General features: G+C 48.8%; 1 protein-coding gene and 1 long non-coding RNA gene across 2 annotated transcripts in view; one reads left to right on the top strand and one right to left on the bottom strand.

The window, feature by feature from the left end:
• Window positions 1-27,498, bottom strand: part of Clic5 (chloride intracellular channel 5) — a 96,862-nt gene that overhangs the window by 22,846 nt on the left and 46,518 nt on the right. The window contains exons 2-4 of the mRNA XM_028890694.2: window positions 22,541-22,650; window positions 18,244-18,369; window positions 11,243-11,349 (exon numbers count right to left, since the gene is read on the bottom strand). Of these exons, the coding sequence (XP_028746527.1) occupies window positions 11,243-11,349; window positions 18,244-18,369; window positions 22,541-22,650 (343 nt within the window). The remainder of the gene's footprint in view (window positions 1-11,242; window positions 11,350-18,243; window positions 18,370-22,540; window positions 22,651-27,498) is intronic.
• LOC119086819 lies at window positions 18,935-20,999 on the top strand. The gene is made up of 3 exons (XR_005090182.1): window positions 18,935-19,967; window positions 20,271-20,325; window positions 20,763-20,999. It is a non-coding gene; the product is annotated as an uncharacterized LOC119086819 (long non-coding RNA).

Below are 27,498 nucleotides of genomic sequence, written 5' to 3'. Positions count from 1 at the left end.
AGGGCAGCCACGGAAACTATTGTGATGGCTGCCGCAGTTAGGTGCTGGGATCTAAGTGCTCTGTGTGTGTGTGTGTGTGTGTGTGTGTGTGTGTGTGTGTGTGTGTGTGCAGATGTTTGATTGACACAGCACTGCTACAGGAGAAGGCATTTAATCTCCTCGCCGACAGGGCTGGACGCAGGGAAATCAAGAGAACACGCTGCTATAACCGAAGAGTGTTGAGTCGGACATGGACACACTCCACACCCAGACCCCTGCCCACTGCCTGTTAGGTATGCTGTCCTTGTGCCAAGATTGGTTTTTACATTTACATCATTGCAGAGTGTTGGGAGGGAGTGAAAAGAATAATATTTCATGACATGGGAAAGGGTGTGAAGTTAGTATTTCAGGATCCACAGATGAAGGTCACTTAACGTAGCCACACACGCTTGTTTGTGGATTGTCTGGGGGCTTGAAGATTCCAAGCGCCTTCCCAAGCAGAGCAGAGTGAGTGTGCGCAGTTTGCCAAATCCACACTATTTCCTATCTGACCCTTCACAGAAAGATCTCATCAGCCTCTGACCTAAGACAAGTGTGCTGCATGATTCCAGGCCAGGGGACACAGGATGGGGCGGACAGATCATTAGTGCACACAGAAGGACCAGCACAGCCATTCCTGAGGAATGAGGCAGTGTTGACCTGGACCTCCTCCTTTCCCACAGGGGAGCTCAGTGGCAAACAGTAGGAAGGGAACCCATCTCACAGAACAGCCTCAGTAAAGGTAGGAATCAGTTTCCACATTGGTGGAATCTAGGATGATGCAGTTGCCCACATTTTTGACATCATGATCTGCAGCTGTTCAGAGACCGTTTCAATAAATGGACCTGAAACAAACACTTCCTGGATGGATTTCAGTATCATGGTATACCGACCTACATAGCTTCAACCAAGTGCTTCTCACGGTGGGGAGACACGGTTCCTGAACTTAATATGTTCATGCCTATTTCTTATCACTTTGTTTTCAATGAAGGCCATATGTAAACATCTGGTCTTCAATTTGGAAAACATGGTCATTATGGTTTTAATGAATACAGGATGTGTTGGAGGGATTTTCATCAACTTGACAACAACTAGAGATTCCTGGAAAGAGGAAACGATAAATGGGGCACTGTCTCCTATCAGACTCACTTCTGCGCATGTCTGTGGGACGTTGTCTTGATTGCCAGGAGGCAGAGGGGGGCCTTGCTCAGTGTAAGCAGTGCCGTCCTTGTGCAAGTGGCTGTGACCTTAAGAAATGGACACACATCTGTGAATCTACCTTAGGAGCTGTGGCAGTTGGAATAGGAATGGCCCCCCACACAGACTCATGTGCTTGAGGGCGTGGCCCATAGGGAGTACCACTATGGTGTGGCCTTGCCGGAGTAGGTGTTGCGCTGTTGGAGGACGTGTGTCACTGTGGAGGTGAGCTTTGAGGCTTTATATGCCCAAGCTGCTCTCAATGTGGTACACAGTCTTCTTTCTGCTGCCTAGGGGTCAAGATGTACAACTCTCAGCTCCTTCTCCAGCACCAGGTCTGCCTACAGGCCGCCATGCTTCCCACCATGATGATAATGGACTAAACCTCTGGACTATAAGCCAGCCCCAATTAAGTGTTTCCCTTTATAAGAGTTGCTGTGGTCAGGGTGTCTCTTCACAGCAATAGAAACCCGAACTAAGACAGGAGCTAATGGTGGCTCATGTCTGTAATCCCTCCAGGCACTTGGGAAGCTGAGGCTGGATGATTGCTCTTGAATTCCAAATTAGCTTACGCTACATATAGAGCAAGACCCTGTCTCAAAAAATAAAAAGTAAACAAACAGACCGCAGGCAGGTTGCTGGGTTTGCATCCTACACAGAAGGGGCCAGAAAAATGAATGACACAGGCCTGCGGTTGTAGCAAAGCCTCATGGGATGTCCATAGAAACAAGAACAAAAAGAATCAATCAGGTCAGGCTGTGGAGAGAACACAAGTGGTGAGGAGAGGTGGGGAGGGTGCGGCCCACAGGGGCCTGCATGGAGAGACAACACAGAAAGTGTGAGCTAGCTTGGCCTAGAGTCGCAGCCGCTGCCGGGCAGGAAGGCAGAGCAGAGAAGGCAGAGCCAAAGAACAAGGAAACAGCAGCCCCTGGTGTCTGCAGCTCAGGTCAGGAGGAGTTGTTATTCTTCAGGGAGCCTGGGGGCCTGGTCTGTTTTTATCTGCAGGGGAACCAGGTTGCGCTGACCAGAAGCCTTGTTTGGCTTCATCTGCTTGGAAGTTTTGAGCCAGGCTGGTGGCCCACCATGCCTGCCTGTCAGGCAAGCAGTCCTGGGTGCTGGTCCTGGCTTACACACACACACACACACACACACACACACACACACACACACACACACACCAAGTTCCATTTTATAGTCCGCCTCTGCTCTTTCTCACCTTTTTCTAGTTGATGATGCTTTGCTATGAGGAGCTAAGAGGCCTCCTAGAACAAATTTATTATCCATTTAAAATAGAAAAAGAAGGCCCCCGAGACAGACGGGAGTAGAAACAAGAGAGAGAAATGGAGACGAACAAGGAAGAGAACAGGGTATTCAAATTGGGGAGTGCACAGTCACCCGGGAGATGTGTGGTCAGACAGTCTGAGAAACCCAGTGGGAAAAGCACCATGGCTGTAGACGGTTTATAAAGTCCACACTCAGAGGCTACCACTGGGACCTTTTAGCCCTATAGAAGGAAAAGAGGGTGCCCTCTCACCCCAGAAGTGGGACCTTTAGGCGCTTGGCTGGCTCTCCCATTTTTGCGGCATGTCCACAAAGACTGGGAACCGAAGATGGTGAATGTGAACCCACGGAAATAAAACACCAGATCTTTGTCTTAGCCCAATGCATACACATGGCCCATGCCTCGCCAGCTAAAAAGAAAACACAGAGAATCTGACACTCTTTCCCAAAACGAGGATGGTAATTCTGGGCAGGAATGTTAACTGTATCTGAGGGAAACGCGATAGGGTTGGAAGAAATAAAAAGGGACTCTCAAATGAGTTAATAAGAATAGAGAATTAAACATGTGCATTCCATCCCTTGCTAATTGCCTGGAATGCGCCATATGGTAGAAGACATGAAATGTGCCCCAGGAACTGATAGGATTGAAGTGTAAGGGAAAGAGAGATTGTGAAAACGAAGTAAAATGCTGTCTGCTATGCCTAAATTATGGTAAGTAGCTAAGAGGAATTTGTGAAGACCCAGTGATTTGGCAGAGATTTTCAGCTCCGTTCTGATGGCAATTTGTGAGATGAGTGTTCAGAGGGAGAAGCCTGGAGTGTCTTGGGAGATGGCATAGAGTGGAGGAGGGATGTGCTGAGGGCGAGTGTAAAAGAAACCCCTCCTGGGAAGAGGGGAACCCACAGCAGGACACATGCCTTGCAGTGGGGACAGGCAGGGTTGTCGGGACTACTAACCCTGGCCCCCATCTTGGCCCATCTGGGGTTCCCTATGGCCCGGCAGCATCTCCAAGGAGGGTTCATGGAACGGGGGCGGGAGACAAGGGTTGTTCCCAGCGGCCCCCAGGTGGTGGTGAGGAGCTGAGCGTCACGGCTCATGGGCTCTGCCCTCGGAGAAACAGGGCTTGTGTAGGGAACACAATGGAGAAACGGGATGACGCAATCAGGCTTTATGATGTCACCCTGCAGCACTGTCAGGATATGATGGAGCCTCTAGATGCCACAATTGACACTGGGATGTCACACAGCTCCTGTGTCCTCCTGAAGCCAGGTGTGAGGGGGTGTTGGTGGAGGGGGGTTGAGGGTATGGCCTCAGAGACAGAAAACAAAGCAATCTGCTTATGCACACTTGACTGAATGTAGAATCTCATGATCTATTCATTAAAAAAAAAAATCCAGGCCACTTGTGAGGCTTGAAGAGAACATTAAGGAAGGGTTGGGAGAGGTTGGAGGCAGAATCTGGTCACAGAAGGCCAAGGGGATCTGGATGCGGCAATGACAGGGACAGGGGGCTGTGCCATAGCGGGTCCCCAACCAAAACACAAAACACACCAGGAGGCGGAGGGTGTGGGATCAGGACCGTGCCAGTGGCAATCTGAGGGGCATACATTTTGGGGAACAGCGAGAACCTTCGGGAAAGGGGGAGACGAGGGAGCTGCGGGGACGACTCAGATGCAAGGAGCAGGTTAAGAACACTTCCTGTCCTTGCAGAGGACTCAGGTTCTGTTCCCAGCATCCTGTGGGGTGATCTCTAACAAGCCATCTGGCTTCCGGGGGCCCCTGCACATACACAACACAGAATTTAAAAAATTCTTAAAGAGAGGAACAAGGCCAGTGCCAGGGCTCAGTGAGTAGGTAAGAGCACCTGCCCGGCAAGCCTGGTGACATGAGTTCAATCCCCAGACCCAGCGCAAAGGTGGAGGAAGTAGGGGACCAACCCCACGGAGCTGTCCTCTGACCTCGACGCTCACACTGCAGCACGCACCCTTGCCACCCATAATGCTTTTAAAAGTTAACAAAGAAAGGGAGAGATGAAGTTTAAAAAGCAGAGAAAAACCAGTGGGGGAGAGGCCTGCAGACGCTACTGGGGGGTGGGTAGGAAGGAAGAGCGAAGGCAGAAGCAGGATTGTCTTAGGTTTCCGACCACAGTGATTACGATTAGCATGGAGTGGGCACGCCCTAGATGCCAGGCACGGTGCCAAGGTGTGTATGTGCTTTGACTTAAGAGACACATGAACCCGCCACACAAACCGCGGCCATGCGTGTCAGAAGGATTAGTGAGCTCATATCATAGTTTCAGAAACAGCCTTGGAGAGAACACGTCTTTCAGGCACAGTTGTGCAGCTGGTTCTGCAGTTCAAACCCAGGTCAGTAACCCCGCATCTGCCTGACTTCTAGCTCCTGGAGACAGCGAGTTCACTAAGAGCAAAGGCTCTCAACTCTCTTGGTAGCTTCAGAACTTAGTTCAGTGTCTGCCACATAAGACATGCTGTTTCAAAAGAGTTCAGAGTAGGTGCTGTGTGTGTGTGTGTGTGTGTGTGTGTGTGTGTGTGTGTGTGTATTTTTGCACATGAGTATGTGTATGTGTTTATTGTTTGCACATGAGTGTGTGTGTCTAATGTTTGCACATGAGTGTGTGTCTATTGTTTGCACGTGAGTATGTGTCTGTCTATTGTTTGCGTGTGTGTGTGTGTGTGTGTGTGTGTGTGTGTGTGTGTGTGTAGGCCCAAACAGGTGTCTTCCTCTATTGCCTTCCACTTTGTTGACTTGAGGCAGAATCTCCTGCTGACCTGGAAGTTCATCTTTTCCACTAGGCTGGCTGCCCAGCAAGCTCTACAGAGGCCTATCTCTGCTCCCCAAAGCTGGGGTTACAGCCACATGATGCAGCCACGCTCAGCCTTTTACATGGGTGCCGAGGATTTGAACTCAGGTCCGTATCCTCGTAGAGCAAGCACTCTTCCTCCCTGAGCCGTTTCCCCAGTCTCCACGGAATTTTGTTGGCTGGCTAACTGAAAGGGTGAATATACAGATTAATGGCCGATTCTCTGAGCACCAGCTGCGAGTGTTTCCCACGGATGAGGTCTGGCTTGCAGTAGTCGGGAGATTTGGGACGGGAGCTATGAAAGTCATTGAGCAAGTGGAGGGGTGATCCACCCTGTTGGACGGTATTTGTAGTGTTGGCTTTTCTCGAGCTTTCTGGGTGACGGAGCAGAACTAGATTACGACCATCGACAGTGTGTCCAGGGGAAGGATGGAGAGAGGGCTCCACTCAAGAGAGAGAAGAGGGGGCTGGAAAAAGAGGTAGCTCTGCCGGGAAAGTGTTTCCTGCATAATAATGAGGACTTCCGTTTGATCCCCAGTAGTGGACACCATGGCTTGGAGTGGCGTCGTCTCACTTAGAAGCCAAATGGATTCCTGGGGCTCACTGGACAGCATTCCTAACCAATCAGTGAGTGCGATAACCAACCATCAAGAGAGGCTGTCTTAACAAGAAACAAGGGGGATACCATCTGAAGAACGACACCTGGCCTCCACATACATGTACACATGTGTGCACACGCACACCTTTCCACCCACACATGCGTAATTTCACACACAAGAACACAAAGTTAAAAAAATATTGAAAAACTGAATTTTTTTTCAGAGAAATGACACAGTGAATTAAGAAGAGGCGCCTACCCTCTGAAGTAAGATGTTGGAAACATAGATGCTCAACTGAGGAGCCAGTGAGAAAGAGGGCAAAATGATGGATTTCAGAAAGCCTAGAGCTTCCAGCCTGGAGTTCCAAGAAGATGGAGAGAGCCATGGTCTGTCTCCTGGAGCGTGTGGACTGTGAGTGTAGAGCTGGCTCTGGCTTGAGAGTGTGGCTCTGGGCTCCCTTGCAGGAGCGAGGCTATCTCTACAAGGAAGACAGGCCTGCAGAAGCATGGGTCCCTGGCTGGCTGAGCCTTAGGACTTTAGGATCCTGCTTTACCAAAACTGGGTATGGGACAGGAGGAAGGAAAAAATGAAAGGCAGTGTGGGGCAGTGGGTAGTTACAAGCCTGGGCGACCTCAGTGTGGGGCTGAGAAGAGCAGAGCGTGTGGGGGACAGCTATTGAGAAAGCAGACATGTCTGAGCTTTGAAATGTGCAAGTGAGTGTTAGGGGAAGGAGTCAGAAGGGCAAAAGCCCATTACGGGGAAAACCAGGGTGAAACCGAAGAAGAGAAACAATGAAAATTGGAGAGTATTGAGTTCGTAGGAAACCGACACGCGGTATTCTGTGGAAACTGTTGCTTTGGCTTTGGGCATAACAGAACTGTAAATGTGGATAATATGTAAATACCATTTATAATTTAAAAAGTCTGGAAGATTCAAATGAGATAATCGTTCTGAGGGCACTCTGACAAGGATGGAGGAGGATATTTGTGGTGGAGATGAAAAGACACTAGATGTACAGTCTGAAGAAACAGAATTCAAGAGAGAGCCTGCCCAGGGGAAGAGGGAAGTCCCTGGTCCTCTCCTTGGCCTCTGGGCCCTGGGCCAGCAAAGTGTCAATAACTGTTCTTTTCCAGGAAGCTCAGAGGGCTCTGATACTTAATCTTGATGGACAACTTCACTAGATTTAGAATCACCTAGGAAACAGACTTCTGGGTGTGTCTACGAGGGTATTTCCACAGAGGTTTTGGGAGGAAGGAAGGTCCACCCTGACGTGGGTGGCGCCATCCCCTGGGCTGGGTCCTGGATTTAATGAACTGGATAAAAGGAGAAAACAAGCCGAGTACATCGGCTTCCACCTGCTTCCTGACTGTGGATACACTGTGAGCACAGCCTTGAGTCCCTGCCCCATGCCTTCCTTCCGAGATAGACTGTACCCTCAAACTGTGAGTCAGCGTGACCCTCCTCCCTTCATTAAAAGCTTCTCTTCTCATCTGTTTGTCACTGCAGTCAGAAAATACCTATCACAGGGTGTGTTAGTCTCCTCGGACTTAAAGCAACAAAAAACCACTGGCCGGGTGACTTCAAATTATGGGATATCATCTCTTACAGTTCAGAAAGACAGAACATTCCAGATTAAATGTCAACCTTTGCTTTGATCTTTCTGTTTCTGGAAAGCCTTGGCTATGTCTGTGCCTGTGTCTGTGCCTGTGTCTGTGTCTGTGTCTGTGGCTGTGGCTGTAGCTGTGCCTGTGTCTGTGGCCATGGCCGTGGCTGTGGCCATGACTGTGGCTGTAGCTGAGCCTGTGTCTGTGGTCGTGGCTGTGGTTGTAGCTGTGCCTGTGTCTATGGTCGTGGCCATGGCTGTGGCTGTGCCTGTGTCTGTGGCCTTGGGCATGGCTTTGTCTGTTTCTGTGTTTGTGCCTGTGGCTGTGGCTGTAGCTGTGCCTGTGGCTGTGGCTGTGGCCATGACTGTGGCTGTGGCTGTGCCTGTGTCTGTGGCTGTAGCTGTGGCCATGGCCATGGCCGTGGCCATGACTGTGGCTTTAGCTGTGCCTGTGCCTGTGGCCTTGAGCATGGCTGTGGCCATAGCTGTGGCTGTGGCTGTGGCCTTGGGCATGGCTGTGTCTGTGGCTGTGTCTGTAGCTCTGGCTGTGGCCGTGGCTATGCCTGTGGCTGCATGACTTCACTGTCAGATTCTGTCTTCATGTGATCCTCTGCCCCTTATCTCTGTGTCCTCTTTTTATGAGGACAACAGCCATTGGATTTACTCATGAGTGCAGGATGAACTCATTTTGAGATCCTAATCTCATCTACAAAGACCTCATTTTCAAATAAGGCCATATTACGAGGGTCCAGGTGGACAGGTGCATGTAACTTTAGGAGGGGGGCATTATTCAATGAACTAAAGGATCCAAACTGTAATGAAGCAAGATCATCAAGTATGCTTAAAAATATTTTCCACAGATGTTTTACAATCTTTCATCTAAGCTGTTAACACCCATTGTGCAGGATACACAGACAAGGAACTTCCCTTAAGCATTCAGGATGGTGAAACCCGAAAGAGAATTAACATAGGGAGGATATCAAGGTCAAGGTCAGCAAGCAAGGCAACAGTTATCCAAAATGGGGGCCAGGGACCTACAGGTCCCCCTTTTACTAATAATGCGCTTCTGATTTAGGTTGCATGAGATGTCAGCAGGTCAGCTTACCCGTCATGGAGACATCTGCCCAGGCCACACAGGCACTCTGTCTTAGGTTGGTGAGCACCACCCAGGCATTACCTGTCTCTGAATGCTCATTATCATACAGGGAGGTGCAGAGTTAACTGCTGCCAAAGATCTCAAAGTGGCGCTGGGCTTGCAATCTGTGTGTTCGACACAGAAAAGACCAACAGAAGTCCTAACCCACCCATAGTCGGTAGGCTAAAGGCAACTGAGCCATTCCCTTCCTTAATGAGCCCTACTGCAAATTGGAGTCCTTGTAAGATGGTATCCCAAAAGCAAATGGAACTTGAGTTTATAAATTTATAATTTCCAAAGCCAGTCGAAATGTATATAACTATTGAATTAAATTTATCATGCCCAATAGAATGAAAGATTAATTAACTGTGGTAGCTACTTTTGCTGCCAGGGTAAAACATCTGTAGCGAACTTCTGCCCTCTTAAATACAGGCTGTAAGCTGTAAGCCTGTATTTAAGACCTCCTCCCTCCTTCAATAAATGGCATTCAGCATTAAAAAAAAAATGCAACAATTAAATGAACTTAAAAAAAAAAACTTAAACTTAAAAACTTAAAACTTAAAAAAAACTTAAAAAAAAAAAAGCCAGGCAGTGGCCCATGCCTTTAATCTCAGCACTCTGGAGGCAGAAGCAGGAGGATCTCTGTGAGTTCATGGCCAGCCTGGTCTACAGAGTGAGTTCTAGGACAGCCAGGGCTGTTACACAGAGAAACCCTATCTTGAAAGATGAAAAAAAAAAAAGGGAGTTCTCTTCAATGGCTTTCTGTTTAGGCTATTACTTTTGGGGGAGGAGGGGTCGAGGGGGAGGGATTGCCACAGAAGCCTTCCATGTCTCTCTCAGCTGTGCATCTGCAGTCATCAATATCACTTAAAAGGTAGCTTCTTGGGGCTGGAGAGATGGCTCAGAGGTTAAGAGCCCTGACTGTTCTTCCAGAGGTCCTGAGTTCAATTCCCAGCAACCACATGGTGGCTCACAACCATCCGTAATGAGATCTGGCGCCCTCTTCTGGCCTGCAGGCATATATGCAGGCAGAATACTGTATACTTAATAAATAAATTAATCTAAAAAAATATTTTCCACACACTGTCTTGTGTCCTCCAAAGATTTCTCTCTTACGGTGCCTCTCAATGTCCTTCTAGCAGCTGTCCTTGTCCATGGGGGAAAACCAAAGACACACAGACCCGGCACTGCAGGTTCTGGCCTCTTTTCTCAGCGTCTGGCCTTAGCCTTTGCCCACCTTCCCAACCTCCTGCACACTGTGACCTTAGCTCTAGTTGAAATCCTTCTAGAAACTTCCTCAGAGGATGGACTCCTACTTCAGGCACCTTCGAAGACGTTGTTTTTCCTCTTGCTAGCCCATGAATCAGCTCTTTCCACTCCCTTTAATTAAACCATACTATGGTGTCTGTCTTCAAATTTGGCTATGTGTGACCTGGAGCCTTCCCCCTATACCAACAGGCACCGGAGGCTGTGGTCACAAAGTGACCTGACACCTGACAGTCTTGACTTTCTACCAGTGGACTGTGTTCTCAAACTGTGAGCCAATTCATCCTTCCTGGACTTCCCCTACCTTCCTCCCATTCTGAACTCTGTCATGAACCTCTTTGAACCTCCAGGTTCAAACCAAGATCCCAGTAGCTGTAACAGGAGCATCCCCTTCCTACTATGCTGGTTCTGTTCTCACTATGCACCATTTTTTCTCTCATGGGTACTCAGAGACACCCCCTGATGTGAACTCCAAGAGCACCCGGTATATTCCTGTGCTTCACTGTGCACCACTGACTGTTTCATTCATGAAGCGCCCTATGGTGTTTCCTCTGTTTGGGTTGGTACTGGGTCCCAGGGATCTAGCTCATCCCCTCTCTCCATGGTCAAGGGAATGCTCTTCTTTACCTCTTTCCTTTAAGGGTCTCACAGCCACTCTTCAGGTCCCACACAGACACCTCAGAAATCTTTAAAGGATGCTGCTGAATGGGGGAGTGAAATTTCCATGAGCTTACATGTGGTGCACTCAGACCCCTCTGACAGGGCATCACAGGAGAAGCAGGTCCTAGAGTTGCAGCCAGTGCCAGGAAGGAAGGGCTGTGTGGAGGAGAGAGCTGGACTTCCCAAAGTCCTTCCCTAGACTCCCCACATTCATAACTGAGAAGAGAACTAGGTCCGTAGGGTTCACCAAATTTTGACCCTCACTGCCCAATGCATGTTTCCTGTCAGCCCCAGAAAAGCTTTTCCGGGACTATAAAGAAGTGGAAAGTTGTGTCCCATTGTGAACACAGGTGGAGTCACATGTCTGGGGAAAACACAGAACACCAAGAACCCTTCCAGGCCATGCCTTCTGCTGTGTGATAAGGTAGTTTCCGAAGCGAGCTACACCCCTGCCTCTGAGTCAGCAATGGCACGCTCTTGTTTCTCCTACAATGCAGGCAGCAAGTTCTGGGCCCTCCCTTCTGAGTCAGGAGGATGAGTGCAGATGAGAAAAAGCAGCATTGGTTCCAGGAGCTTCCCTGGCCTGGTGGTGTGACATGGCCATGAGCAAGCCAAAGAGGCACGGCTTGGCATGATGCAGGCCCTGGCCGGAGGGTCACTCACCCGCATTGTTCTGCTGCTTGGTGTTTTTGATGTAGGCTGAGAATTTGGAGAAGATGTCGATGCCCGCAGTGTTGGACTCCCGGTGTTTCGCAGCCAGTTTGGGGTACCTGGAAGGGAAGGCACGGTGTTCTATGAAACTGTGAGAACAGGGGTTTTCAGTAACAAGCCCTTTGGCATCGCAGCGGGGGGCGGGGGGGGGCAGCATTCTCTTTCCTGGCTGAAAGCTACCATCTTCTGGGATTTTTGTAGTCATCCCACAGGAAGGGTGGGCACTCAGCCCTCAATCAAAATAAAGGAAATCAGAGGCCAGTGAGGTACTGAGGGACTCAACCAGAGTGACTCAGCCTATTGGGCAAGGAACCAGAATGCCATCCATAGGCCTCTTCCTGGAACCACCACCAATGGCACGCAGTGACACAGGGCTGGCCTCTGTGTCAGGTGAGGGTCCCTGCTGTTTCCCCCCAGCTCATGAAAATGTCCATCTGGTGTCAGGCCTACCACCGCCATTCTAGCTGTCCAGAGCTAGCAGATGCCCCACTCATTTCTCCAAAGGAAGAGTGTCCCCTGTGTGCTTCTAAAATGCCATTCTGGTGCTTGTCACCTGTGTGTGGTAATAAGAACTTAACCTGCCTCTGCCCAAAGGTCATGTGCTTTTTATCACTTGGATTTCCAAGTGTGCGTGGAGATTTACAAGGATCCCCCACTCCATCCCTCACACTGTTTCTCATTTTGAAGTTAAAAAAAAATACAAGAGATAGGGCCAGGCTCGGGGTCCTTGGCATTGAGACGGACTGAGGAGGGAAGCTCACCTGTGTGGGAATCCTTGGACTCAACCCAGCACCAGCATCACACGGGTGATGCTCATTTTTAATAAAGAACGAAACAAAACCCAGCCATTCTTTTCACAAAGCCGTTATGTAGATGGCCAGTCAGAAGTGGGCAGAGACGGAGGCAAGTGGACACTTACATTAACAATAAGCGCAGGTCTTTGTGATCTGGAGTGAACAGTTTTACTGTATGCTTCTGGTTGCTTTGTTTATTAAGCAAAATTCTTTTGTTCAGATTCTATATTTTCAACCAAAGGAGTCTTTAAAAACCATTTGCTGTGGGGTTGGGGAGATAGTTCAGTCGGTAAAGACAGCGAGATCAAGGCCTGAATTTGACCCCCAGAATGTATGTCAGAAGGCGAGGGTGGCAGTGTGCTTGTTACCCCAGTGCTGGAGAGATGGGGATCTCTGGAGTTCTCTGGTCAGCCAGGATAGATCCAAACAAGAGAGGAGGTGACACTTGAGGTGACACTCAAGTTGACCTTGGCCTCCATACACACATGCACACATGTGTGCATACACCTGCATGTGTGTGCAAACACACACAAATCGTTTGTCATCATTCTTTCATTCCTTTGTTCTTCGATGATCTCATTCATCGAAGGACTGTCCTGCTCCCGAAGCCATGGCAGGTTAAATGTCAGAGACATTGTCCTTGGAAAAGTCCTCAGGACCAGGCAGGTGTAGAAGGACCCACTGATCCCATTTTATAGCAAAGGCTGTTGGAGGCCCAAGGAAAAGGATCATTTAAGGCCCTGAGAATCGTTCAGGACCGATAAGAAGCTAGTTTTGTGACTGTAAAGCAGTGTCCTTCCTGTTTGGTGCTCTGACGACAGGGAAAACTCACTTGCACTGAGTGGCAGCTCTGTGCTGGGCGTGGTCCTAAGCCTCATGGAAGGAACTGTGCCTAACGTGAGTAAGAGCCAGCTTGATCTGGGGATCCCCACCTCTGCTTCCCAAGTGCTGGTGTCAAAGGTGCTGCTGTGTCTGCCTGGCTTTGGAGTGGGTCCTGAGGCTCTAGACTTTGGAACTCACACTCATGTGAGTGTCTCTTCTTCTCCATGATCCCTGCATCCTCACCTCACCAAGCCCTCACCTAGAGGCTGGTTAACAGCTCTGAATATTCTGACCCTTGACTGAGCATCTGGTTGTCATGTCCATGCTTTTTAAGAATAAGAGCCCTGTGGCCAGGTAGTGGTGGCACACACCTTTAATCCCAGCACTCGGGAGGCAGAGGCAGGTGAATCTCTGTGAGTTCGAGGCCAGCATGGTCTACAAAGTGAGTTCCAGGACAGCCAGGGCTACACAGAGAAACCCTGATGTCTGGCAGTCTAGCTTCTTTATTAAAAGCCATCTCTCCTGCAGTCGGTGGTTTAAGACCTAAGGTCACGAATTGTACTTAGGATTGTACCCAAGACAGCCACGGACCAGGCATGAATTTAGCGTCTCACTATTTATCATTGAATGAGCTCTTCTTGTAAAGCATTGAGCTATGCAGTAATGTCGTCTACACTAGCCCTGTGAGAGCACCCTCACAGGCCTCCATTTATAGATCTGGATGAGTGTAGCGATTTCCACCAAACCAAAACCATCCCTTCCTGGAGTATGGAGGGAATCATGTAAGATTCCAGAAGCTCAGGGAGTCACATGATCCACAAGGCTCCTTTCTAAGGCTCCCATGGGGAAGAGGAAGTTCCTCCGTGGAGCTGGGTTCAAGTTGTACAGGAGTTTAGGAATGTTGTGGTCACCCAGCAGTGATTTCGTAAGCACTTACCATGCTGGGGTTCACCCTTGAGTTGCCCACGATCCTGTAAGTCTCCCTAATGAATGGATTGGTTTGCCCAGTTGGACTTGGGTAGAGTCATTTCACGGTCTATTGTGGTGCCCTCCTTGAACTGAACAGAAATTTGTTCATGTTGCCTTGCAAAATATCACATAGTGCTTGGGAATCAAAATTAGAGAAGTGTTTTTCTGTCTGTTCTGTTTTAAATGTTCCTGTAGCAGCAAATGTGCATACTTACTAAGGATCCATGGGCTTTTCTACATTTCCCAATGGGTTACACTGTGGTCATGTGACTAGATTCTAGCCAATGGAACCGGGTGGAGTAGAGTGATGTAACTCCTCATGGCTCCGGTCCTTGAAAGCAATGTGTGTGGCCCTCTTTTTTCTTATCTCTGCTGAAGCCACCTTGGAGGCTGTGTAGATGTGGCTACAAGGTGGAAGAGGGCCACACCATCCACTGAGACTCTGCTTAGGTGGCAAACGCCCTAGTCCTAATAAGCCACTGCACCTCATGTTACTACACGAGAGCACTACCTAGCAGCATAGACATGAAACCAAGTCACAGGCTCCAGAACTCACATTCAAGCCATGCAGCATCCTATGGGAGCCTCTGAAGCTGTGTCTCTACCTCTCAGAGGGACAGGAGAACACAATCCTGCTCTTTTGCTGCAAGAGATCTATCTATCTATCTATCTATCTATCTATCTATCTATCTATCTATCTATTAACAAAACAATGTACTCACAGTGCCTCGATTTGGAGCCTTGTGCATGCCTGCCACCTGACTGATGGTGTGACACACCATGTGACCAGCTGACTGATGGCCTGGCACACCATTTAATCGCCTGACTGATGGTGTGACATATTCAGCCTCTTGAATTCTATGCTTTCCTTCTTTAATTGTGTGTGTGTGTGTCTGTGTGTGTGTGAAAGAGAGAGAGATGTGCATGTATGTATTCATGTTTTTATGTTTGGCCTGTGTGGATATGTGTGTGCATGCATAGGGAGCCCGAGATTGATGTCTGGAATCATCTCCCATTACACTGAATTTCCATCTTACTCTCATTTGTTCACACAGGGTCTCTCAGTCAAACCCAGAGCTCCCCAGTATGACTAATGTAGCTAACCAGCTTGCTCTGGGGGATCCCCTGCCTCTGCTTTCCAAGGAGAGAATTACAGGCAGCCAGCTTTGCCGGCCGGATGGTTAAGTGAGTTTCTAAACTCTTGTCTTCAGGCTTGCAAGACAAACACTCAGTGCTGAGCCATGTCACTGACCCCTTCACCCCTGAATTCTTATCCCAATTTCTACCCACTACGATTATTTGAAAACAGTCAGTTCTAGGAAAGTCCGCTGTGAGAGTCATGCAGGCACAGGTTTAGGGCTGGAAGGGATCTTGGAGGACATAGAGTGTCACCCCTTCATTTCCAAGATGATCACACCAGGAGGGAGAGAGCCTTGCCTAAAGCCACACAGGATGTACAACTGGTTGCTAGGCAGCAATGCTTCTCAGTTCTGCATCCTGGACACTCTGGCTATGGGATGGAGACCACAGGCAAGGGCCAGGTATGCCTCAATAATAACTCTCCATGAGCTCCTGTACTTTTCCCCTCAGCATTAACTGAATAGGTCCACAGAAAGGAGGGATGTTAGTCTCATTTAGAAACTAGGATTCTTCGTCGTGACACCAAATTGCTCCGTGGAACCAAATGGAATTTTTTTTTAAAAGTGTTGAAGTATTTGTATGCGATTTCCTCTCCTTTAAAAAACAAAACTAAGGGAGAAAAGTCTTGGCTCCCTGGCAGTTTTCACAAACAGCAGCATGATGAAAAACACATGGCTCCGCAGCATCAGGAAACAGGGAGTTTTGCTGCCCCCTGGAGAAGCAGAGGTCCAGGCAACAGAATGGCATGGGCCTCTGGATGCACGCCACCCCACCTGCCTGCCCAAGTTAGTGGGGAGGTTGGCCGCGCTGCTGGCTTGAGGGCAGACTGGCAGGACGCTGAGCTGAAAACTGAGGCACTGGCTTGGTGATATTTACTGGCCGGTAAGTGCGGCCCTTGCCCCAACCTGATGGCACAGAGGCGTAGACGGACCCTGGATGGTCTTGTCACTAAGGTCCTTACTTTAAGAGGCCTCTGGAGGAGTTCACTTATCAACCCTGAGGACCTACTGTCTAGATTGGCATGTGACTGGCACGGCAGGAATGCCCTTCATCACACCTCCTACACTTAACTGAAGTCCAGAAAAGGCCTGGGTGGGACGCAGCATGCTCAGCACCCATAGCGTGGGTGAGCATCAGGGAGAGGCTGGAATGGTCGCGCCCAACACTGCTAGGTCCTGCTAGAACTGTTGAAACTTTACAACCTGATTTAAAAAAAAAAAAAAAATGAATCTGATAATGACCTTCTTCAGGAAGAATGTTCAAAAAATGTACATAATCCCAGGGTCTTTGTGCCCCTTGTGGACATTGGCTGAGGTGGTGAGAGCCAGGGGTCTTGGCTAACCTGACTGTGAAGAACCAGGATGGCAACTGTCTGAGTGGGGACATATTCTTTCACGGAGGAGGCCTGAAGCCAAGAGCAGAGATGGGATGGGTCAAGGTGACACGAATGTCCCCTGGCAGAGGGAGCAGGCCTATCCCACCTATCAGCATGACAGAAAACCATGTGGACATGTCCTCCTTGGCAGACTGGGTGGAAGACATTCCTGCACGGAAGGATTTGTTCCAAGGAGACAGGATTAACCTCCCCAGGCGATGTCTGGACTTCGCGTGAGTTACTGAAAACAGTTATGCACGTGGGATTTTCGAGCAGTGCAAACAGCAAATGAGGTTGAGTCCCAGGGGAGCGAGAAAGAGGAGTCGGCCCCTTCAGGACACTTCCACCCTAGTAGCTGACTGGCGTTCTGTTCACAGACATCTGCGGCTTCTGGCTGTGGCCTGCTGGGTGTTGTGTGTGGCTGCACTAATTGAACTAATGCCCTTATTGAAAGTCTATACCCAGCCGCTTCCAACGGGCTGCAGGCAGCTTCCGCTTCAGTGTGAAAACAGCGAGCTGTCCTAGCGTGGTGACGTAGGATGTCCCCAAGGGAGATCATGTCCTTGCTCAGGGCTTCATCAGAGCACCACAGAGATGAGCAATTTCCCAACTGTAAGGTATCATCGGTTGCCGTGGGCTATCCCACGGTGCTACTATAAAAACACGAGGGTAAGGATAAGCCCTCTTCCCAGGTCCCAGGGCTGATGAGAGGATGACATGATTCGGAGAGTGTGGTGCCTGACACGCTGACAGGTAAACACAACTTCGGGAAACACAGAGGGTGGTGGGTGGTCCCATTCCACTGTCCTTACCAGTCTCCTGGCTCCCCTCCCTCGGCCGAGCCTTTCTTTCCGTCTTGCCTGAACCGCTACCAGTTAGCGCCCCTCTACCTGACTCTGAACCTATAGCCTATTTGTTATGGAGGTTTTCATTTTAGACAAGATCCCCACGAACCCCAGCTAGTCTTGAACTTCCTGCACTCCCAAGAGTGACTTCAAAGCCTCCTGCCTCTACCTCCCGAGGGCTGAGAATACAGGCGTGTGCCAACACACTTGGTTTGTGTGTAGCTAAGGATTGAACTCAGCGCTTCTCACGCTTCTCGCGTGCCAGATAAGCACCCGCCAACTGAGTTATGTCCTTGGCCCTTCACACCACTTCCTTTCCCAGCCCCCAGGGCAAGTCTTAGAGCTGAATGTCCAAGGTGTTTGCTGAAGATCTTACCTTGGCTACCCTGAGTCCACGCTGAGTTCTGTAAGCAGGGCCAGGTTTCAAACAATGAGGTATGATTGCTTTAATCTCTGATTACAGTATTCTCCAAGGAATGGGCCTAGGCTCCAGCATCTTTTAGACTGTGTCTCTTCTCTCCTCTTGGATCAGTAGCAGCTAATCTGCCCCTGGGAGGTCTTTCAGCTCTGGCACCTGCCTGTCCCAGTCAGTATTTGTCTGTTTACCCGTGACTTGGTCAGACTTGTGACTCCTGGTGTGGTTTCAGGAGCCAGCTGTCCCTTTCCTGGTCTGCTGTCATTACGTCACCTTACATCTCACCTCTGAAGATGAGGGAGTCTGCCCCATCTCGAGTTTTTCCAGGGATGGTGAGCTAGAGTCAGGAAAACAGGCCCAATGGATGAAGAAGAGCTAATGATCTCCCCAGGGCCCCTAAAGTCACTCTGTGTAGGAATTGACTGGCAATACCTCCTGGCATCTGGCCTTAGTGGACCCACTTTGAGATTGGCGTTCCACACGGCTGAAAAGGGGAGGGCCCCGCTCCAAAGTGATGGAGCCCCTTTGGGAATCTGCCTTCCCACAGCTACCCCTCTCCCTTCCCATAGCTCTGCAAAGAATCAGTTCATTACTTCTCAGGGGTTAAGGTCTCCTCCAGGAACTCTTCTATCTTGTTGACATCAGTCTTCACATCCCCGTTGAAGGTCAGGAAGGGCGGATGTGCGCCAGGAGCGAGGTTGTGCAGGTCGGCTGGCTTTCTGCGGAGAGAGTGAGATTCAGGGGATGGCGGGAGCCAGGGGCCCTCCCGTTCTGAGATGCCTTTAACTCCAGTCTGGCGCTCATCAGCATGCCCATAGCATAACCAGGTTTGTGGTAAGGGGGGATAAGACAGTAGAAGCTGCATCGAGCTCTGCAGGCCTATGATGTGACACAGAAAACTCATCTGGGGGAAGGAAATGGCAGAGGGACCTCACAAGATGATGCTGAACACAACCGGAAAAATCTGGAGGGAATCATGGTGACTGTAAATTAGTTCCCTGCTTTAACTGTGCGGGGGCTGTGCTTCTAAACCCTGCTTCACCAATCAGTCTAACGAAACACACAATTCCAGGCTCGGCAAATCAACACCCTGGGGCTGAAGAGCCGGCTCGGTGGTTAAGGACACACCCGACCTGATGAGGAACTGATGCCCTCTTCTGGCCTCTTCACGTAGTGCACACACAAAGTAAACACACATGGAAGTAAAACACTCGTACATGTAAAATAAATTTTTAAATAAAAAAAAAACAGAATGATTTTAGCTGTGAAAATAGAGATCAAAAGTTGGCCTGATACTGATTAAAAAAAAAACCTCCAACCCAATTATGAAAGTTTTGAGCTTTCCACTGCATGTGGGAGAATAGGAGGAGGCTGTCCTACTGGTAACCTGTTAATAATCCACCAGAGTTCACCTTTGCTGTTTTTAATCTTAATTTGAGCACAAAATGTTCTTAAAATATGACTATTATGATTTTAATCTTACTAAAAATTAGTTGTTTTGTAAAGTATTTTTAAAACTCTGTTCAATATATGTCACTTTCAAATCTCCCAAGTCAGAAATGGAATCTTTTAAAACAAACTTTGAGAGCATTTAGGGGCACTTCAGATAATAAATGATCAATTTCCCAGGAATTAGAGCCTGATTCTTCTAACAGGACCTGAGTAAATGCAGCCTGTGCGTGGGGAAGCTGATCCCTTTTGCCACCGGTTTTCACGGTCCCTCAGAAAAGAGAACACAGGCCCATCACCCCAACTAGACGGTGAGCTGAAGCAGGAAGATCTCATGTTCAAGGCCAGCCAGAGCCCCAGGGTGAATTCAAGGTGTAGTCCGTGCAACTTAGCAAGACACCATATCAAAGCAGAAAGCGCAAAGAGAGAGCTGGGGTTCCGACAGAGCGTGCGCCTAGTACGTGCGAAGCCCTGGGCTCATTTCCCACTTCCTCACCCCAAAACAATGAAGAAAGAAGGCCTCTGGGTATGCTGCTCACAGTCACAACCAAGTGTCAGTGAACCCCACTGCCTCGGAGGCACACAGTGGGGACAGGGAGGTGCTGAAGTTGCCCCACGATCCAGAGAGGCACAGATGTTGGAGAAGAGTCGGGGAAATGTGGAACACACGTCCAGCGGGTGAACAAGTAACCGACTGAACTTTCTGGACTCTGCCCTCAGTAGTGCCTGGTGTGGACCCCGTTGGTGCTGGACAGCCTACTGACGGCCACCGAGGAGTACCTTTGGTGACAGCGACAAGGGGGACCTGACTCTGTTCCTGCCAGTGATATAGTGTGCTTCTGCAACGTCTCCTGCCAGGCTGTCAAAGGTGAGAGCAAGGATGGATGAGGGAGGGGAACAGAGAGTGGGGGACCAGAGGGCGGCACTGGGGAGGGAGGGAGGGGCTGATGGCAGCAGTCTCTGGGCCCGGGAAGTATCCACTGCCCTGTGTGTTCTCTGAGTTCGCAACATTCCTGTGGACACTGGCGCAGAAAATATGAGGTGGAGGCATTGTAAGACGTCAACGAGAGGGGCAGAGGCGTCTGTAATGAGACAAATTCCTGACCTAATCAGTTAGGGAGGGGACAAGAAGAATTTCAATGACATGCTGCTCCCATGTCACTCCCAACAGGCCGCTCTCCAGACTCACTCTGTGACACTTGGAACACAGACAACTGAGACTCCAAGTATTTTTAAAATCTAATTTACTTAGAGCCTTTGTTGACTCTGTGTGTGTCCCTCCCCTCCCATAAAGAGAGGACATTCTTTGCCGGTTCCTCCTGTTTAGCAGCTGACACCGGCAAGGACGGAAGTCCTCACTGGCTTTATTTTTGAGCAGTCACTGTGGCTTAAAGATACAGCGATCTGCTGATAGGGTGGTGGTGTGGTTTTGTTTCTGGGATACTGAATACACTTTGACTGCTGGATTCTGACACCGTGGGGACATGGCCCTCTGCCTTCTGAAGCTTAGCTGGGCATTGTCCAAAGATTGCTGGCCAGTCACACTCCTTCTCTAGGTGTGGACCTCTTATTAGCACTTAGAATTGAAATTCCAGAATTATGTATTTCCAGATCTGATTTGTAAATTATTTCATGTGCCTCTTTTTTTTTTTTTTTTCTTTAGCTCCTTGGATTGACAGTGACATGGGGACAGGAACATTGCTAAGATGTCACATTACTGCTGGGTTTCAAGTTCATGCAGTAGGCCAAGTAGAACCCCAAACATAAAGGCATGACCTTTTTAACCCCTCAACAGCATTCCAATGGATTATGAAAGCATTGCTTTTTTAATCATCATTGGACAGATAAAGAAACTGAGGCTCAGAAAAGTTCAAGATCACTCAGCCAATCAACGGTGATACCAGAAATTCTAGATACCTAGAAATTAGAATATATGTGCATGTAGATGGTACTGTAAGCTATGATGGTGCTACTCATTCAGCCTGCCTCAGAGAGGTGTTGGCAGGACCAGGTCTGGTAATGTGAGAGAGAGAGTCAGAGGCATCCCTAAGATGTGGGAGGGACTCCCTTCCCCAGCTTGAGCTCCAGCTGGAAACTCCAGAGAGCTCCACAGGTGAGAATCTAAAGACTCTGGTCTCTGTGGAAGCAAGTTCCTCCCCAGGCTCTGGAGTCGGCTCTTTTCAGTTGTTACAGACATGAGCTGCATGGCAGACACATGTTCCCTTATTGCACTAAAACTAGGATCTTAGTAGCAGCCTTTTTCTAGCTGGGCACGTGGGACAGGTCACCTTGGTGGGTCGGTGTCAGCTTTTCTGTATAGTATGGAGTCATGGACTTTCCCTTATGAATTAGTACAGGATTTTACACAGGAAAGCCCTCCATGCTTATAAAGCACTGGGACTGTGGATGATGCTATAACTGTGTGAAATGTTAAATAATGGTTATGCCTAATCCCAGATAATAGGAGCTAGGTGAGTTTAAAGGGAGGCCACTCCGGAGAGTGACGGGGTACAGAGGCCTTACCAAGGAATTGGGGCTGAAGTTGAGCCTGGAGGTGGGTACTCTGCAGTTCTGAAGAGATGAGGAAGAGAAGCCTGTCTACACAGAAGAAACCTCCCAGCTGGGAGCAAGAGCAGCCAGAGGTAGGCCAGCAGCCTACAGGCTGATGGGACACAGTGAGAAGCAGTGAGAGAATTGTAAAAAGCATAAACTGTTTGGGATGCTTTTCCACTGTGGGCAGAGGGATGCTGTAAAGGTTTTCTGGGCACTGGTAGCCCCAGTGGAGTAAGAAACCTGTTAGGATTCAAGACTTCTAGTCAGAGGACTGGGACTATAGCTCAGTGGTAGAGCGCTTGAATAGTATGCACAAGACTCCAAGTTTGGGCATCGGCACAATAAATAAATACGAATAAAATGATACTCTGAAGCTCAAATGAACAGACACAATCAAGCCATTTCTTTCCTTTCAGGACCTCTACATGCAGGTAGGTCTCTGGTCTAGAACCCTCATACTGTGGATTCTAAGAGTGAAGGTGAAGGATCAGCAATGGTCTGGATTCCAATTCCCTGAGCACTCAGTTGTCACACCAGCGTCCCACAAATGCAATGTCTGTGCTGTTGTAATAAGTATTGTGCTTTTAGATGCCTGTGCCCATCTTTGAGACAGACTCTCATTGAGTGGCCATATGCTTTCTTTCTTCTTCTTCTTTTTTTCTTCTTCTTGCTAATCAGTTCTCGACAGTCCTGGTAGTGAAGTACAGCCCCAAGGGAGGTCCTGACTTTTTCAACCTCCTTTGTGCCCTGGTCTCTGGGAACAGTTGTGGGCAATGGGATGGACTCCATCAGAGGCTGCCTGGAGCCAGAGGATGGCACTGGCTTCCTCTCATCCCACCTGAATCTTCCCTGTGCTGGGTGCTCCCTCATGAACGTACGGTCCTTTACCTTTTCAGGTCCACAGTGGTGACGTTGAACACGACTCCTTTCAGCCAGAGGATCATGAAGAGACGCTGAGAGAAAGGACAGTTGCCAATGCTTTCCCCGTCAATTCCAGCCTGGAAAAGAGAAGGGGCAGATGCCTGAAGCCCAGGGCACAGAGAAACAAAAAAGAACATGGACGCTAAGGAGCAGACTCTGGGCTTACAGCCACATCCCAGCTGACTTAAGGGACCCGTTGTATCCATCTCTGTTTTCCTAACATCTGTGCAGAGCAATGCCTTGTACCTTCCATGGTCCTCATAAATGCTGAACTGGAGTTTCCAAGATGAGATGCTCTAGAATCAGAGCCTTTGGAAACGGCAGAACCTTGACATCAGGTTAAAACCAAGACCTACAGCCACCACAAAGTCTGACACACGCAACATTCTGTACATCCATATAATCAGCTGGTCTATGCTTGGACATCCCCATGGACCAGAAAGCTGCCCATTCTGAGGATGCTCCAGTTACACCTGCATGATTTGTGCTCATCCAAAATACATTCTTCTGTTGTTTTGGTCCTTGTGATAGGGACAGAAGGGATTGATAGCAATGCCTTTGCATTCTAGATCATAAAGGTGTATTTATACTCCACCTTCTTATACTTCTACCTTGTAGAAGGGACTCTGCCTGTACATGTTATGATAGCTTAGCACACATCATGTTAATGATTTGTTTGTTCAGAGTTACCCCCTTTGCCCAGGCCAGAAGCCCATGAAGGAATACAAGATTGATTCCAGCAGAAACCACCAACCTGACTCAGTGTTTCAAGAAATGCCTGAACCTAAATATCCACAAAATGAAGGAAGAATGCAAAGGCTGAGGAGAGAGGCACAGACATTGAGTCTCAGGAGTCTCAGGAGTGTGGCTGACCACCTGACCAGAGTGATGTGACTGAATTTCAGAATGACTGATGGCCTTTGCTCCGCCCCTTTCTCCCTTTCCATCTGCTGGCTGGAGCTAGAAGAGAGACTCAGAGGGTGCTGATATATTGCCTTTAGAGACTATGAGCTCTGTAGATAAAACTCAAGTAACAAGGAGTGTGGGCTCTGGGGCTCTTGCTCCTTAAGGACATCACAAGGACAGAACCTTGGGCTGTGATTCCACCTCCTTCAGCCTGGATAATCACCAAAAGCGGCACTTTAATCTCTATGGCACTTAGCTTTGGCTAGTATACGTCCAGTCCATTTTATTCAACAAACACATATTGGTGCTTAGTGGTATGTTAAGGGTGATGGAGAAAACTGCCCTGAAGAGTTTTATTAAAAAATGTGTGTGAGCTGGGCAGTGGTGGTGCAGGCCTTTAATCCTAGCACTGCGGAGGCAGAAGCAGGCAGATCTCTGTGAGTTTGAGGCCAGCCTGGTTTACAGAGTGAGTTCCAGGATAGCCAGGGCTACATAGAGAAACTCTGTCTCAAAAAACAAAACAAAAAACAAACAACAAAGTGTGTGTGTGTGTGTGTGTGTGTGTGTGTGTGTGTGTGTGTGTGTGTGAGCGCCTGTGGAGGCCAGAAGAGGACATTAGATTCTTGGAGCATGAGTTACAGAGAGCTATGAGCTGTCCTGTGTGGGTGCTTGGAACTAAGCTCAGTCTTCTGGAAAAGCAGCAACTGATCTTAATCACTGAGCTATCTCTCTAGCACCAGATGAAGCTGATGTTGAATCTTTTTTCATTTTCAGGAGTTTTATTTATGTGTACATGTGCCTGTCTGGGTGGATATGCCCATGTGAATGCATGCACCCATGGTGTATGTGAGTATCTATGGAGGCTGGAAGAGAGCATCAGAGCTGCTGGAGCTGGAGTTCCAGGCGCCTGTGAGCTGTTGGAGATGGGCATCGGGATCTGAACAGGGTCCTCTGAAAAAGCAGCAACAAGGACTCTTAACCACTGAGCCGTTGGTCTAGCCCCAGGGAGGGTTTTCAAATGCATTCCCTCTGAGAGCACGTGGCCTTCAGCAGGGTGGGTCGGGGTTGATGGACTGTCTGCAACAAGAGCGACAGAACTGAGTGCTGGCATTTCTCCCATCCGCCCCTCTCATGTTCCTCCTCAACAGAGTGTCCAACAGGCAAGTTTACCTCCACCCCGAGGGGACTTCAGAGAACTGAGCTGTATAGAGCACTCATTCCCAACAAATGAGATCAGACAGGAGAGGCTGGCAAGCTGGTCTCTGTGTGACTGATTTCCAGTGGTTCTTGCCCCTTCCTCAACATGGCACTCTGAGAAAGAATTTTCCTACAGACTCCAGTCTCTGATGTTGACTTCTCTGGAGCTCTCTCACCTAGTAGCCGGGCACAGAACTCCGCAGGCAGCAAAGACCCTTAGGATTTCTCCCAAAGCTAGAAACCATGCAAATAACATCCAGGAACAAGGACTATTTTGATGTTTTGGGTCTTTTTTCCATTTTCATGTGGTATGTGCGGTGTGTGTATACATGTGTTGCATACTTAGTGTGTGGGGGGATACATACATATACATGCATGTGGAGACCCGAGGTTGATGTCTGTCAGGAATCATCTTTGATCACTCTTCCATCTTATTTATTGAGACAGGCTCTCTCAATCAAACCCAAGACTCACCAATATGGCTAGTCTTGCTAGCCAGCTTTTCCCAGCAATCCTGTCTTTGCCTTCCAGAGCTTCCAGAGCTGGTATGCTGCCATGCCCGCCCGCCCACCTGGCATTTTTGTAAGTTCTATGGCTCTAAACTTCAGGCCTCAGGCTTACAAAGCCAGCACGTTAACAGTGGACTGCCTCCCCACAGCAAGGTTTTTCTTTTAAGAGCAGAAAAAGTGCCTTTCCAAAGTGCAGCCTTCCTTTTATTTCCCTCTGAAGTCTGCACAGCTGTGGTGCCCAGATGCCAGGCATGGATGCATCCTCTCATGATTAGAGCATGATCAACTATTCCTGGCTGATGTCTACCTTGCAACGATTGAGAACCCAGCAGAGGCCCCCATGTATCACAGAAAACTGAAGCCTTTGACAGCTTTGGTTGGGAATCTTTACTATGTCTTTTACCTTCTTAACCACACCAAGAGCTCCCATCACTATCCAGGTCTCACTTTCCCCCTTGGGTCCATCCCCAGGACCCAAGACAGCCTGGGCCACTACCACCAGAAAGGGGCACCTGACACAGAACTAAAAGTCCCACAACACATTCATCACAGTCCGGTGCAAACGTGTCTATCATGTTCAGTCCCTGAGAATTCCCCACACAGCACTCAGCAGGTCCATATCTCCACCCCAGGGGCAGCTATATGTAGGTGACAATGGACATGCATTTAAAACTTGTTCTGGAACCAACATCCGCATACCGTCATCTATTTTCCTCTTGTGCTGATGGGAGCCTGAGGAACTGAATGAGAGACAAAGAGAACACTGGATTTCGCCTGGGTTCTGTGGTGCTTGCTATAATTCCAGCAGGATAGAGAGGTCAGGGTTAACCTGGGCTTCTTAGGGGGTTCACAGCCAGCCTCTACATGCTAAGATCCTATCCCAGTAAATTTATTTATTATTTATTTTTCAATTAGTTGTGTGCATGTTTGTGTGTATGTGTGTATGTCACAGTGCATGTGTGAAGGTCAGAAGGCAACTTATGACGAGCAGGTTCTCTCTTTCCACCACATGGATCCTGAGCATCAGGTTGTCAGACTTAGTGGCAGGCAGTTTGACCAGCTGAGCTATCTTACCACCACCACCACCACCACCACCACCACCACCACCACCACCCACCCACCCACCCACCCACCCCCATACACACACATACACACACCAAATTTTTAGAAAGGAATTCTTGGCTGGCAAGAATCTCATATAATAATTGCCATGTTAATAACAATAATGATGGTCTGTTTTATCAGGCACCAGGGTCCAAAAGATTTACATCTATTGCCAACCAATTTATTTGCTCCCTGTGAGAAGTCTGCAAAATGGCATCTTTCCAACCCGTTACAGATTGGAAACTGAAACACAGAGAAACTGTCCACCTGGCCAGTGTTCCCATTATGGTAAGGCCAGGATTGAGCCCAGTGGTCTGCCTCCTGATTTGGTGCTCTTAACACTTTTCTGAGTGTCCTTAGGCCCAGCCACATTATGGTCTCCAGAGTCCCAGGACCTGTGCAGTGAAATGAATTAGGCATGGGCATCCCCCTCTAGTCCTTTTGTGTTAGCCATGCCAATGCAGGGAGTGCTGTGTTTTGTAGGTCCTTGTGGTTTCTACATGTGTTAGTAATGTCTTAAATTAGGATCTAATGAACAAAAGTTGCTTCTGTGGTCTGCTGTGGGATGTCCTGTATGTTGTGAATATATGTTACTATGATTTATTGATAAATAAAACACTGATGGGCCAGTAGCCAGGCAGGAAGTATAGGCAGGACTAGCAAAGAGGAGAATTGGGGGAACAGGAAGGGAGAATGGAGGAGATGGTGTCAGCCACCAAGATGAGGAGCAGGATGTAAAGTACCAGTAAGCTACGAGCCATGTGGCAAAGTATAGATGAATAGAAATGGGTTAATTTAAGATAAAAGAACTAGATAACAAGAAGCCTGCCACAGTCATACCATTTGTAAGCAATATAAGTCTCTGTGTGTTTACTCGGTTGGGTCTGAGCGGCTGCAGGACTGGCAGGTGAGAGAGATTTGTCCTGACAGTGGGCCAGGCAGGACTGGAGAAAACTTCAGCTACCGTGGTCCAGATGAGAAATGTCTCCCATAGGCTCATGTGTTGAACACTTGGTCCCCAGCTAGGGGCGCTGTTTGGGAAGGTCGTGGAACCTTGAGGAGAGGGAGCTTGCTGGGTCACTGGAGGGGAAGACTTTAGGTTTTATAGACCAGCCCCACCTCCTGTCTGCTTCCTGCTTCCTGTCTACCAAGATGTGAGAAGATGGGGCAGGGGATCCCTGCACTAGTCACTTGCCTCCCAACCACAAT

Source organism: Peromyscus leucopus, chromosome 16_21 (genome assembly GCF_004664715.2).
Source record: "Peromyscus leucopus breed LL Stock chromosome 16_21, UCI_PerLeu_2.1, whole genome shotgun sequence".
Classification (NCBI taxonomy): Eukaryota; Metazoa; Chordata; class Mammalia; order Rodentia; family Cricetidae; genus Peromyscus; species Peromyscus leucopus.
This window is presented reverse-complemented; position numbering and strand designations above follow the sequence as displayed.